The sequence below is a fragment of the Oncorhynchus nerka genome, linkage group LG17, assembly GCF_034236695.1.
Source record: "Oncorhynchus nerka isolate Pitt River linkage group LG17, Oner_Uvic_2.0, whole genome shotgun sequence".
Taxonomy (NCBI): Eukaryota; Metazoa; Chordata; class Actinopteri; order Salmoniformes; family Salmonidae; genus Oncorhynchus; species Oncorhynchus nerka.
This window is the reverse complement of record NC_088412.1, coordinates 49,849,073-49,863,377: the sequence shown is the minus strand read 5'-3', so window position 1 is coordinate 49,863,377 and position 14,305 is coordinate 49,849,073. Positions and strand designations below refer to the sequence as shown.

At 44.4% G+C, this 14,305-nt stretch overlaps 2 protein-coding genes across 2 annotated transcripts in view; both read right to left on the bottom strand.

The window, feature by feature from the left end:
- Positions 1 to 12,263, bottom strand: part of LOC115145416 (zinc finger CCCH domain-containing protein 3-like) — an 88,456-nt gene extending 76,193 nt beyond the window's left edge. The window contains exons 1-2 of the mRNA XM_065003220.1: positions 12,139 to 12,263; positions 11,273 to 11,493 (exon numbers count right to left, since the gene is read on the bottom strand). Of these exons, the coding sequence (XP_064859292.1) occupies positions 11,273 to 11,493; positions 12,139 to 12,167 (250 nt within the window). The 5' untranslated portion in view covers positions 12,168 to 12,263. The remainder of the gene's footprint in view (positions 1 to 11,272; positions 11,494 to 12,138) is intronic.
- LOC135561445 (uncharacterized protein DDB_G0280205-like) lies at positions 12,169 to 14,001 on the bottom strand. Its single transcript, XM_065003219.1, has 2 exons — positions 13,914 to 14,001; positions 12,169 to 13,676 (listed from the first exon to the last, which is right to left on the bottom strand). The coding sequence occupies exons 1-2, from the start codon at positions 13,957 to 13,959 to the stop codon at positions 12,265 to 12,267; spliced, it is 1,458 nt and encodes a 485-aa protein (XP_064859291.1). The 5' UTR covers positions 13,960 to 14,001; the 3' UTR covers positions 12,169 to 12,264.
- Positions 14,002 to 14,305: the final 304 nt, after the last annotated feature.

Here is a 14,305-nt window from a genome sequence, read left to right as displayed (position 1 = left end):
TTAATTGCCTACCATCTGTAAGCTGTTAGTGTCTTAACGACTGTTCCACAGGTGCGTGTTCATTAATTGTTTATGGTTCATTGAACAAGCATGGGAAACACTGGGAAATAGTGTTTAAACCCTTAACAATGAAGATCTGTGAAGTTATTTGGATTTGTACGAATTATCTTTGAAAGACAGGATCCTGAAAAAGGGACGTTTCTTTTTTTGCTGAGTTTACAAGCTGCACTAACAGATAGTCCACACACGCACACCTACATTTTGTGTTGCATATTCAAACAAATAGTGCAGCTAGATTTAGATTTTATTGCAGAGTATATCATAGAATCACTATATTGCTAAGTCATACAAAGACCTAATAGCAGAGCACAGGGGCATGATATAAGAGCATACTGTCACTAAGTGAAGCCTAAATATATTTGTGGATAGATGCACATGTCGCTCAATGATCATTTATGGACCAAATGGGCCGATCATCGGCACGGTAGCGGGATCCCCACAAAACGTCTGTGTTGGCGGGGTAACCGGCTGGGAAGTGTGTGTATGTGTGTGGTGGTGGGGGGGGGTACCAGTAACTTGATGCTGAGAAAGAGGAGGACATGGCTGCCATAGCAGGGCCAATATGTGAACTGCACCAACTCTAAAGCGCCAACAGTTGCCCTCTCAACTTACACCTCCAACCCCCCAAGACACCCTCTCAGTGAAGTGAAGTCTGAAACTAACATGATCTTTTGACGGGATTGGATTTGTTATGCGAGGAGATAGCTCTGTTCTAACTGTGTGTATTATATAGAGCCACATTCCACAGAGACATATAGACAAATACAGACACAAAGAGACAGAGACAGCTAGAGGACTCCACCCACACCCACACACACACACGCATATTGACACACACATTCACAATCTCCACATACGCTGCTGTTACTCTGTTAATTGCCTAGTCACTTTTACCCCTACCTAGTATTTCAACTACCTCGTACCCCTGCACACTTAAATATATACAGTGACATATGAAAGTATTCACCCCCCTTGGCATTTTTACTATTTTGTTGCCCTACAACCTGGAATTAAAATGGATTTTTGGAGGGTTTGTATAATTTATTTACACAACATGCCTACCGCTTTGAAAATGCAAAATATGTTTTATTGTGAAACAAACAAGAAATAAAACTTGAGCGTGCATAACTATTCACACCCCAAAGCTAATACTTTGTAGATCCACCTTTTGCAGTAATTATAGCTACATGTCACTTGGGGCATGTCTCTATAAGCTTGGCACATCTAGTCACTGCGATTTTTGAGAATTCTTCAAGGTAAAACTGTTCCAGCTCCTTCAAGTTGGATAGGTTCCACTGGTTCCACTCTTTAAGGAATACCTAGGATAGGATAAAGTAATCCTTCTCACCCCCCCCCCCCTTAAAAGATTTAGATGCACTATTGTAAAGTGGCTGCTCCACTGGATGTCATAAGGTGAACGCACCAATTTGTAAGTCGCTCTGGATAAGAGCGTCTGCTAAATGACTTAAATGTAAATGTAAATGGTGTACAGCAATCTTTAAGTCATACCGCAGATGGGATGGCGCCGACAGAGATGGACGCCTCGCTTCGCGTTCTTAGGAAACTATGCATGAAATTGTTTGATTACTTGTTAGATATTACTGCACGGTCAGAACTAGAAGCAAAAGCATTTCACTACACTTGAATTAACATCTGCTAACCATGTGACCAATCAAATTTGATTTGAGATTCTCAATTGGATTGAGTTCTGGGCTTTGACTCGGCCATTCTAAGACATTTAAATGTTTCCCCTTAATCCACTCAAGTGTTGCTTTAGCAGTACGCTTCAGGTCAATGTCCTGCTGGATGGTGAACCTCCGTCCCAGTCTCAAATCTCTGGAAGACTGAAACAGGTTTCCCTCAAGAATTTCCCAGTATTTAGCCCCATTCATCATTCCTTCAATTCTGACCAGTTTCCCAGTCCCTGCCGATGAAAAACATCCCCACGGCATGATTCTGCCACCACCATGCTCACTCTGGGGATGGTGTTCTCGGGGTGATGAGAGGTGTTTGCGCCAGACATAGCGTTTTCCTTGATGGCAAAAAAGCTCAATTTTAGTCTCATCTGACCAAAGTACCTTCTTCCATATGTTTGGGGCGTTTCCCACATGCCATTTGGTGAACATCAAACGCGTTTGCTTATTCTTTTCTTTATGCAATGGCTTTTTTTCTGGCCACTCTTCTATAAAGCCCAGCTCTGTGGAGTGTATGGCTTAAAGTGGTCCTATGGACAGATACTCCAATCTTCGCTTTGCAGCTCCTTCAGGATTATCTTTGGTCTCTTTGTTGCCTCTCTGGTTAATGCCCTCCTTGCCTGGTCCGCAAGTTTTGATGGGCAGCCCTCTCTTGGCAGGTTTGTTGTGGTGCCATATTCTTTCAATAAAAAAAATTGATTTAATGGTGCTCCCTAAGATATTCAAAGTTTCTGATAAAAAAATTATAACCCAACCCTGATCTGTACTTCTCCACAACTTTGTCCCTGGCCTGTTAGGAGAGCTTCTTGGTCTTCATGGTGCCACTTGCTTGGTGGTGCCCCTTGCTTAGTGGTGTTGCAGAATCTGGGGCCTTTCAAAACATGTGTAAATATACTGAGATCATGTGACAGATCATGTGACACTTCGATTGCACACAGGTGGACTTTATTTAACTAATAATGTGACTTCTGAAGGTAATTGGTCACAACAGATATTTTTTAGTGGCTTCACAGCAAAGGGGGTGACATATGCACACACCACTTTTCAGGTTTTTATTTTTTTTAAACAAGTTATTTTTTTCATTTCACTTCACCAATTTGGACTAGTTTGTGCATGTCCATTACATGAAATACAAATTAAAATCTATTTAAATTACAGGTTGTAATGCAACAAAATGGGAAAAATGCCAAGGGGGGTGAATACTTTTGCAAGGCACTGTATATAGCTTTGTTTATTGTGCTACTATTTACATTTTCGATTACTTTTTAAGTCTGCATTGTTGGGAAAGGGCTCGTAAGTACACATTTCACTGTAAAGTTTACACTTGTTGTATTCGACGTATGTGACAATGACAATTCATTTGATTTAGAGGCTGAAAGCGAGATGGAGAGGGAGAGAGAGAGACCCTCCACTCCCAGCGAGCCATCACATGGGGCCTGAACCCACATGGCTCAGCACTCCTCCACTCAGCGTTCTGTCCATTCCTGTCGTTTATCTGCTTTATTAGGTTATCTGGGCTCACAGATAAGTACACGCGTACAAACACACACACGATTCATAACGGCCTTGAATGCTCACTTTTATGCCAGGTTTATGTTCTCTTTAAATTAAACCGTAGATATCCGGGCAGCCAAATTAACGTCTGCACTACTGCTGCACTGAGGGAAAGAGAGATCATGGAAGAGAAAACAACATTGTGTGTGTGTGGTCATCAGAGCTGTAAAACTGCTCCTTATCGTTAGTAATTCAATTGGCTCTTTGTTAGAAGCTCTTATCTGCAGCATAGATGGCTACTTTCCCTCTCTCTTTCCATCTTCCTCTCCCTCTCTCTTTCCATCTTCCTCTCCCTTTCCATCTTCCTCTCCCTTTCCATCTTCCTCTCCCTCTCTCTTTCCATCTCCCTCTCCCTCTCTCTTTCCATCTCCCTCTCCCTCTCTCTTTCCATCTCCCTCTCTCTTTCCATCTTCCTCTCCCTCTCTCTTTCCATCTTCCTCTCCCTCTCTCTTTCCATCTTCTCTTTCCATCTTCTCTTTCCATCTTCCTCTCCCTCTCTCTTTCCATCTTCCCCTCCCTCTCTCTTTCCATCTTCCTCTCCCTCTCTCTTTCCATCTTCCTCTCCTCTCTCTTTCCATCTTCCTCTCCCTCTCTCTTTCCATCTCCTCTCTCCTCTCCATCTTCCTTCCATCTTCCTCTCCTCTCTCTTTCCATCTTCCTCTCCCCCTCTCTCTTTCCATCTTCCTCTCCCTCTCTCTTTCCATCTTCCTCTCCATCTTCCTCTCTTTCCATCTTCCTCTCCCTCTCTCTTTCCATCTTCCTCTCCCATCTTCTCTTCCTTTCCATCTTCCTCTCCCTCTCTCTTTTCCATCTTTCCATCTCCCTCTCTCTTTCCATCTTCCTCTCCCTCTCTCTTTCCATCTTCCTCCTCTCTCTTTCCATCTCCTCTCTCTTTCCATCTTCCTCTCCTCTCTTTCCATCTTCCTCTCTTTCCATCTTCCTCCCTTTCCATCTTCCTCTCCATCTCCATCCTCCTCTCTTTCCATCTCCTTCCATCTTTCCATCTTCTCCCTCCTCTTTCCATCTTCTCTTCTTTCCATCTTCCTCTCCCTTTCCATCTTCCTCTCCCTCTCTTTCCATCTTCTTCCTCTCCTCTCTCTTTCCATCTCCCTCTCCCTCTCTCTTTCCATCTTCCATCTCCCTCTCTCTTTCCTCTTTCTCTCTTTTTCCTTTCCATCTTCCTCTCTTTCCATCTCCCTCTCTCTTTCCATCTTCCTCTCCTCTCTCTTTCCATCTCTCTTTCCATCTCTCTCTTTCCATCTTCCTCTCCCTCTCTCTTTCCATCTCCCTCTCTCTTTCCATCCTCTCTCTCTCTCTCTTTCCATCTCCTCTCCCTCTCTCTTTCCATCTTCCTCTCCCTCTCTCTTTCCATCTTCCTCTCCTCTCTCTTTCTCTCTCTCTTTCCATCTCCTCTCCCTCTCTCTTTCCATCTTCCTCTCTTTCCTCTCCCTCTTTCCATCTTCCCTCTCTCTTTCCATCTCTCTCCCTTTCTTTCCATCTTCCATCTCCCTCTCTCTTTCCATCTTCCTCTCCCTCTCTCTTTCCATCTTCCTCTCCCTCTCTCTTTCCATCTTCCTCTCCCTCTCTTTCCATCTTCCTCTCCCTTTCCATCTTCCTCTCCCTTTCCATCTTCCTCTCCCTTTCCATCTTCTCTCCTTTCCATCTTCCTCTTTCCATCTTTCCATCTCCCTCTTTCCATCTCCCTCTCTCTCTTTCCATCTTCCTCTCCCTCTCTCTTTCCATCTTTCCATCTTCATCTCCTCTCTCTTTCCATCTTCCTCTCCTCTCTCTTTCCATCTTCCTCTCTCTTTCCATCTTCCTCTCCCTTTCCATCTTCCTCTCCCTCTCTCTTTCCATCTCCCTCTCCCTCTCTCTTTCCATCTCCTCTCCCTCTCTCTTTCCATCTTCCTCTCCCTCTCTCTTTCCATCTTCCTCTCCCTCTCTCTTTCCATCTTCCTCTCCCTCTCTCTTTCCATCTTCCTCTCCCTCTCTCTTTCCATCTTCCTCTCCTCTCTCTTTCCATCTTCCTCTCCCTCTCTCTTTCCATCTTCCTCTCCCTCTCTTTCCATCTCCCTCTCTCTTTCCATCTCCCTCTCCCTCTCTCTTTCCATCTTCCTCTCCCTCTCTCTTTCCATCTCCCTCTCCCTCTCTCTTTCCATCTCCCTCTCCCTCTCTCTTTCCATCTCCTCTCCCTCTCTCTTTCCATCTTCCTCTCCCTCTCTCTTTCCATCTTCCTCTCCCTCTCTTTCCATCTTCCTCTCCCTCTCTCTTTCCATCTTCCTCTCCCTCTCTCTTTCCATCTTCCTCTCCCTCTCTCTTTCCATCTTCCTCTCCCTCTCTCTTTCCATCTCCCTCTCCCTCTCTCTTTCCATCTCCCTCTCTCTTTCCATCTCCCTCTCCCTCTCTCTTTCCATCTCCCTCTCCCTCTCTCTTTCCATCTTCCTCTCCCTCTCTCTTTCCATCTTCCTCTCCCTCTCTCTTTCCATCTCCCTCTCCCTCTCTCTTTCCATCTCCCTCTCCCTCTCTCTTTCCATCTCCCTCTCCCTCTCTCTTTCCATCTTCCTCTCCCTCTCTCTTTCCATCTTCCTCTCCCTCTCTCTTTCCATCTTCCTCTCCCTCTCCCTTTCCATCTTCCTCTCCCTCTCTCTTTCCATCTTCCTCTTCTCTCTTTCCATCTTCCTCTCCCTCTCTCTTTCCATCTTCCTTTCCCCTCTCTTTCCATCTTCCTCTCCCTCTCTCTTTCCCTCTCTCTTTCCATCTCCCTCTCCTCTCTCATTCCATCTCCCTCTCCCTTTCCATCTTCCTCTCCCTCTCTCTTTCCATCTTCCTCTCCTCTCTCTTTCCATCTTCTCTCCCTCTCTCTTTCCTCTTTCCATCTCCTCTCTCTTTCCATCTTCCTCTCCCTCTCTCTTTCCATCTTCCTCTCTCTCTCTTTCCATCTTCCTCTCCCTCTCTCTTTCCATCTCCCTCCTTTCCATCTTCCTCTCCTCTCTCTTTCCATCTCCCTCTCCTCTCTCTTTCCATCTTCCTCTCCCTCTCTCTTTCCATCTCCTCTCCCTCTCTTTCCATCGTCCTCTCCCTCTCTCTTTCCATCTTCTCTCTCTTTCCATCTTCCTCTCCCTCTCTCTTTCCATCTTCCTCTCCCTCTCTCTTTCCATCTTCCTTTCCCTCTCTTTCCATCTTCCTCTCCCTCTCTCTTTCCATCTTCCTCTCCCTCTCTCTTTCCATCTTCCTCTCCCTCTCTCTTTCCATCTTCCTCTCCCTCTCTCATTCCATCTCCCTCTCCCTCTCTCATTCCATCTCCCTCTCCCTCTCTCTTTCCATCTTCCTCTCTCTCTCCCTCGTTCCATCTCCCTCTCTATCCCTTCTTTTCTCGTTTCTCCTTCCTTCCCTCCATCACTGAGAGAAAAACAACATGTCCTGCTTCAGGCCAGCTTCATCTCGACACTTACAAAAGAAGATAAGGCACAGAACTAGGAGAAAGAATGACTGGATGGAGAGAGGGGTGAGAGACAGAACAAGAGAAGAACAGCAGGAAAACAATGGAGGACAGAGTTGATGTGAGAGGAGGAGGGTGAATGATGAGAAAGGAGAGAAACAGAGAGAGTGAGCGATGGAGAGGGCCAGACAGCCAGCCATCAGAATAAATAAAGCCCATTGTTAATAGTGATGTATGTTCTAATGTCTGCTCGACTCCATTGACTGGGGGGAGTCGACACAGACGGGCATGACAGGGGCTGCTATAGCAGAATGACCGGGGGATGGAAGAAAGAGAGGGGTAGAGGGTTTTAAAAACACTGATTGCTTTCTATCAGGTTAGGCCTAGATTCTCTCGTTTGTTAAAACAATCCAATTTGCAAAATGATAATTATGCATAAGCTGCTTTTTACCTAGAGGGCTGGCTGGGGGAGATGGGGAGGTGAGTGGTGTAGTTGATGTTAGGGCTTGATAGTAGAGCCTCTTCTCTTCCCCACCTCCAGCCCCGAACATTACCCACTGAAACCACGTGTTCACCATCACAGCTCAATCAGGCTATCAATTACACCCCCCCCCCCACTCCTCTCTTCTTAACTGCCGACCTCACACAAAGACAACATTGCATTGCTCCATAGGCCTCCCATAGAGATGGGTATGTTGCCCCCTGCAGGAGACTGGAGACAGTGTGGGATACCATCTGCAGATTGGCCGGTTCCAGCACTGCAAAGCGCAAAATGATCCCAGTGTCCTAAAATTACTAAACCATAGAGCTGTTAGACAGATTATTCCCACACTACTCCAGTCCATGTCATGTAGTTCTACACAGAGGGATATATTCATTAAATATGGCAACAAACAGTGATTGTTGGCAGTAGCTTCTTTGTGTTGTAATATCCCAAACATAAGTGTCAGTTTCAACATTAAGGATTCCATCTTTAAGTTAATTAGTCACACAGTAGCTAATACAGACTAAGACACCATTCACAGCTATCTCAATAAGACCTAGTCCCACCCCATCACTCAAGGAGCGCATTTGTTGTTGCTTGACCTCGAGACACTTGTGTTCAGTCTGCATGGTCAATGCAGCACATGCAACAATGTTGATGACAACGATGTTGTTTCCACTTTGATCTGAATGTAAATCCACAAGCGTTCTATAATTACAATATCAGTTTGTGTTTCTTACATCTGCAAACAGCTAGTTTGTATTTTCTTAGCAAGTTAATTAAGCTAAATCGTGCTAGCCACGAATGCTAATCGCTAGTTAGCTGGCTAGCAAACAAGCTAATAAAAGTACTGAGTCGGAGCAAACGTAGCTAGCTAATACAGCCTGATACCAGTACTGGTGGAGGCTTAAATCAGCATGTTGTTTGCGCAACAGTATCTTCTCAATCAAGGAGGAATTGGCGAAGCATGAATATGTTGGCTACATTAATAAAGATTTAATGTAGCACACGATTATAGGGTCCCATAGGAAACACCGAACATCACTTTGGTTCCTACCCTGTCACAATAACTCGTCCATGGCACTTTCATTTGTTGTCATGTCAAACAACACTGTATTCAAAGTGCCCACTATAATTTATATTCTAACTATAGAATTATAATAAACATTCCATTTCCATGATTCCAAAAGTTCACACTCAGAATGGAGATTGAAATCATTTAGAATATATGTGTTGCCACCCTAGGGTCACGCACTACTCATAATGCAAATTTAGAAATATCATTAATCAAAAACATTTTTTAAATACCATACAATATGATATTTTGGTCATATCGCCCAGCGCTAATAAAACGTGCCATAGTTTACACCGTTGCCTAGCAACACACTACTACTACTACTTTTACAGATCCACTGTCTCATCTGCCCAGCTACACAATTTATAAACTTGATCAACACTGTAAAAAAGCATTACAAATTATCTCAAACTTTTGCAACATTGTTACAATATTGAAATTCGATTTCCACTGTGTCCCATAATAATGAACGTGACCGGATGTGACAGACAGGCAATTTAAAAACAAAAAAAATTACTAATCAACATCATTTCTATGGATATATACAAAGAAATATCAATTGAAAAACAGGTCAAATTAAACGAAATGCAGATACTTTGCTGTCTTTCCAGCTTCAGTCTGAAGTGATTGTGTTAGCTGTGTAGTTGGCAAGCTAGCAAGGCAGGGAAAAGCCTCCATAGCAACCATTTTTGTTTGCCATAGCAACCTGCAAAGTTCTGGAACTATTAACCAGCGCTTGGGTAGTTTTGGGGCAAATCCAACTACACTGAGTACCTCTCTTCATATTTTCAAGCATCATGTTATGGGTATGTTAGTCAACGGCAAGGGAGTTATTTTGGATAAAACGGAATAGAGCTAAGCACAGGCAAAATCCTAGAGGAAAACCTGGTTCAGTCTGCTTTCCAACAGACACTGGGAGACAAGGCCAAATATGCACTGGAGTTGCTTACGAAGATGACATTGAATGTTCCCGAGTGGCCTAAGTGAATATCTTATCCTTAAACACATATCATAAGCCTATACTGCAAGAGCCTAGTTTTACCCCAACACAGTGGTCTGAAACTCATGGTTTGCAAGACACATCAAGCAAGTCACATTATGCTGGCTTGCAAAGTAATATGGATATGGATATCCAATAATTGGAACTTTTAATCACCCACAACCTGCATTTATAACGACTGCCAAGGTATGGAGAGTTGGACAAAGGAAACTACCTAAACCATTTCAACTTGAACAATGATCTCATTAACGGGTGCAATAAGTCCAACCACTAACGGATTGAATTAGATGAGAAAATGGTTTGTTATTTATCTTTGTACAGCATCAGATCAATCAATCAATTGATGTGCATGCAAAAACACAGAACTTGTAATAAACAATTCAAAAAAAATCAACCTGCAATAAAGCATGCTGGGAGATATGATAATGATGGCTATGGTTCTGAATGCGATGATGGCTATAGTTCTGAACTCTACACAGAGTAAAAATGACAATCACACTCAACTCAAGTTATTAACACCAACAGTTTATTTGACAACACTGAGTGTAAATGTAACTACTGAACTAATAAACTTATCATACATTATTTGGAGTGGAATTCCACTCTACCTGTAGAATGTGTGCTTTATTTAGACAGACCAAATGCATGAAAGGTGGAAACGGGAATTGAACACTGGTCCCGGTGCGGAAGCACACATTTGCTTGTTGCTGGGAGTGTTGTCCACATGAATCTTGTTTCGAACTAAACATTTAGGCAACTGATGTGTAAATGTTACATAATGGGTATGTTAAATAAAGGGTTTCGTTTGAATATTAAAAACATGGAGTAAATGTGTTTTAGGTGTTTTCCCAAACTCATGAAAACAGGTTTGGCAATTGTTTTTAGAGCATGGAGCTTTGTTCCCTACACTGTTCCAAAACAATTGGGGAAAAACTGTATATCACAATAATGAATAAAACAGCAGCCGCTATCGAGTGGAATTGAGAATTCAGCATTATCTGCACTATGTGATGCTGTTCGTATTAAACAGCTTTAACTTACATTTACATTACATTTAAGTCATTTAGCAGACGCTCTTATCCAGAGCGACTTACAAATTGGTGCATTCACCTTATGACATCCATAAGGGCAGCCATAACTTATCTATGATATTCACTAATTGGATGGGTTATATTTAGGATAACGTTTAACATCTTTATGATGGTATGTTTCAATTTGAAAAGCATCTTATTGTATTATTTTATATGTTAAGCCCCAAATTCCTGAATGTTTTCAGAATTCTGGGGACATTGATGTTTACCAGGAATATTCCCTCTTAATTTGTCAAGAGGTTAAGTTTGTCTTTGGAATCTGCCATGAGTTGAGGTAATTGGCTTGTGTTTGGCTTGAGTTGAAAGAAGGAATTTAAATTCAGGGAATTGGTCGAGTGAGGAAATGTAATTATTTGAATTGTTGTGGCAGAATATTGAATTAAGAATTGTAGTTTTGAATTGATTTATAATTTGTATTTGAGATGAATTGAATTGAGTGAATTGTTGTGGCAGAATAATTCAATTGTATTTTTTATTGACTCAGAATTGGAATTGGAATTTACTCTGAATTGAAGAACTGCTATGGAATTTTGTATTGAATTGATGGCATTTAAATGGAGAGGGAATTACATTGGAATTGAATTTGAGGAATTGACCCCAACCCTGCTGGAATGTTGAATTGATGGAATTTATAGGGAGAGGGAATTGAGTTGGAATTTAATTTGTGGAATTCACCCGAACCCTGCTAGCGAAACTTATAAAAATTGAAATGTTAGAATGTAAAAGAACTCCATTAATTCCTCCATTGATTTTGGAGTTACATGGAAGATGTTTTTTTGTTCAGGTCACTAGCCAAGGTCAGAAAAACCTACTGGCCCCAATAAGACTGTACATCATGTGTGTTTGCCCCCTTTTTCCAAGCTCTCTTTTCCTACCTGTCCTGGAGGGGTTGGGGGAGAGACGTCGTAGCTTGTGTCTGCCAAATGAGACCAGTTCAAGGGACGGGGTCCTCTTCACACCCCCCGGGCTCTGGACAAGGGTGCGTGTCCTCACTGCAGTTTGTGTCCGGACCAGAGTGTGTGTCCTAAGGCGCAGAGAGTAGCGGCTGATCAGGGTCATGGCTGCTGGGCTGGATCTCCGTTCTGCCCCAGACCCACTGTAATACATAGGAGAGTGTGTGTTAGAGGTAGATGTCTGTCTGGTCTGGTCTGATAGGAGAGTGTGTGTTAGAGGTAGATGTCTGTCTGGTCTGGTCTGGTCTGGTCTGGTCTGGTCTGGTCTGTCTGTCTGTCTGTGTGTCTGTGTGTGTGTGTGTGTGTGTGTGTGTGTGTGTGTGTTAGAGGTAGTGTGGAAATAATATAAATTCCTCTGCCAAGAGGGGTGTGAACAGTTTGTCATGAATAGTGCTTTTGCCAATGGTAACAGACATGGCGTGAGCGCTTGAAAGGGGGGCGCAGGATCCTAATGCTGGAAGAGGAGCCTGAGCGAAAATGTTTGGTAACCCCTGAGTTAACATGACCTTTAATTTCTATTTTCTTTAACATAAATGCTTAAAAATTCACAAAAAGTAATTAGAAGAAAATGATCTCAAAGAAAATGTATAAGATCTCCTAAGCTTGTGTTTGCCACAGACCTTATTTTCCCATTTATCTACACCCCAATTCAGCTCCCCATAGGCTTTGACCCAACGAGCCATGGCGGAGTTAGTGCTTACAAACAGACGCCATTACTATTGCTCTCTATAGTAAGAGAATGAATGAGAAAAGAAATCACTGGCTGCCCTCATCCTCTTCTTTCTCACCTGCTAACTGACCTCCTGATGATCTTCATCCTGCTCCTGAGTTTGAACCCTCCAGGGGAAGAGGAGGCGGTGCGTTGAGTTACAGATGGAGGGACACTGGACCCCCCCTTGGCCCCATTCTCTTTCTCAGAGGTCCAGCGGAACAGAGACCCACCTCTGGACCCTGTCCCAGAGCCAGTCTGCCCCCTCCCCAGAACCTGCCTTCCAGCAGTAGCGACTACTGAGGGTAGTAGAGCAGGAGGCCGCTGCTGCCTTACGCTGCTTGGCTAAAGGATTTGGGGATTTTGGTTTCTTGGCAACCAACCCCTCTGCAGCTCTCTGGGGCAGAGCCAGGGCCAGGTCTTTGGGTGAGAGAGGCTTCCGGGACAGCCTAGCCTGGACCCCTGCAGCGGAGGACACCCAGGTGTACTTGGAGGTCTTAGGGACTGCAGTGGATAAACTGAGCCTACGGGCAACCTTTTTTCTGGGGGCAAAGGCTTTCCTACTGGAACTGGGGCTGGATGAGAAACTGCTAGGGACCCCAGAATGGGAGACTGTGGTGGTGACAGATGTGATTAGATTATCTGGGGGCCGGGACTCTATTCTGGCCTGGCTGGGCCTGACTCCTCCTGGCTGATGGCTCTTCACCCAGGTAAACTTGGAGTGGTTCTGTGGAGAGGAGGCTGGCTGGGCTGAGGTGAGCTTGGACCTGGGACGGAGAGAGGCACTAGGGGGAGCAGAGAGAGGAGGTGGAAGGGGTAGAGGAAGTGAATTGGCATCGCTAGGGGTGGGGTTGCTGTTGGAGGTTGCCTTGGGGACAACCTGCTTAGCTGCTGTATTCCCAGTCACGCAATGTTTAATATGTAGCTGAGCAGTGCTCTGAACCCTGGTGGCAATGGTGGTCATTTTGGCAGGGACACCTGACAAGTCCATTTGTCCAGGGGCGGTCATTATCAGAGGCAGCCCAAGTCCTATGCTCTTCGCCGAAACTCCCAGCCCAGCCTTGCCCCCAGGTCCTGTCCTTCCTCTGCCGGGTTCAGTCTCTGTCTCTATAGCTGTGGATCCACTGCCTGTCCCCATCATAGATCGTCTCACTCCCCCTGTGAGTGCGTACTGCTGGCCCCTTGGCCCTGTTAGATCCCTAGACGTAGCCCATTTTGTTCCATCCTTCTCTCCTCTAGCTGGGTCCTTACTGCTGTGGCTGGACTGTAAGGTATCTGTAGCATGAAGGGACAGGAACCCAGTAGAGGAGTTGGGTGCTGCAGAATCTAAAGAGGGCTTGGTAATCTGTATTGGTCTACCCTGCTGCTCTAGAGAGGGCTTGGCAGTCTGTGTAGTAGGTCTACTGTGCTGGGATGAGCTGGTCTTGCTACTGAGAGTGTAGCTCTTCCTCCAGTGTCCTGTGGGTTGAGGTGGGTGAGGCCCACCACGCGAGGGGAATGTGGGGCTGAAAAATGAGCTGGGACTCCTGCCTCGGGCTGGTGGTCTCGCTGGGTGCCACTGCTGGCCAGAACAAGAAGGGGCATCCCCATGGATACTTCTATGGTTATTGATGAGATCTGTGAGATGACAGAAAGAGGTTAAGAAGTAGCTGGCAACAGTGGTTAATTAAAATTGAAAAGCGTGTATCTAGCTAGCAACGTCAATTTGCACCAGCTAAATTAGATAGCGTTAGGTAGGCATCAACAGAGAACGTGGTGGTTATAACAGCCAGCGTGACAGCTTTCAATTGTAAGTATTAGTTATTAAATATAGTGTATCAGTAATGTTAACTGTACTGTAAAACACCACATTACTTTGCAACAGATCGATTTGCCTTTTCAGCGCTTCTCTCTCATCCATGTTGTTTATGTCCTAAAATCAAACGTCATCATCCAGCGTCATCCAGCAAATGTAGATTACGTGTTGAGGAGTTTGGTCGTTACCACAGCCACAAAGTCAGAAATCCCACCTACTCGACCAATCAGATGAGGGAGTGTGATGACGCGTACATCGACCAGCTTGCAATGCCAGACGGCTTGCAATGCCATTATGTCATTAATTACTGGAATAGATTGGTCACTAATATCTGTTGGGAAAAAGTCTGGTTATTACCACACAAAAACTTGCTTGTTAACAAGGTCAAAGAGGTCTCTTTCAGAATGATCCATAAGCATTACCCTGTGAATCATTACCTGAAGAAACTCAA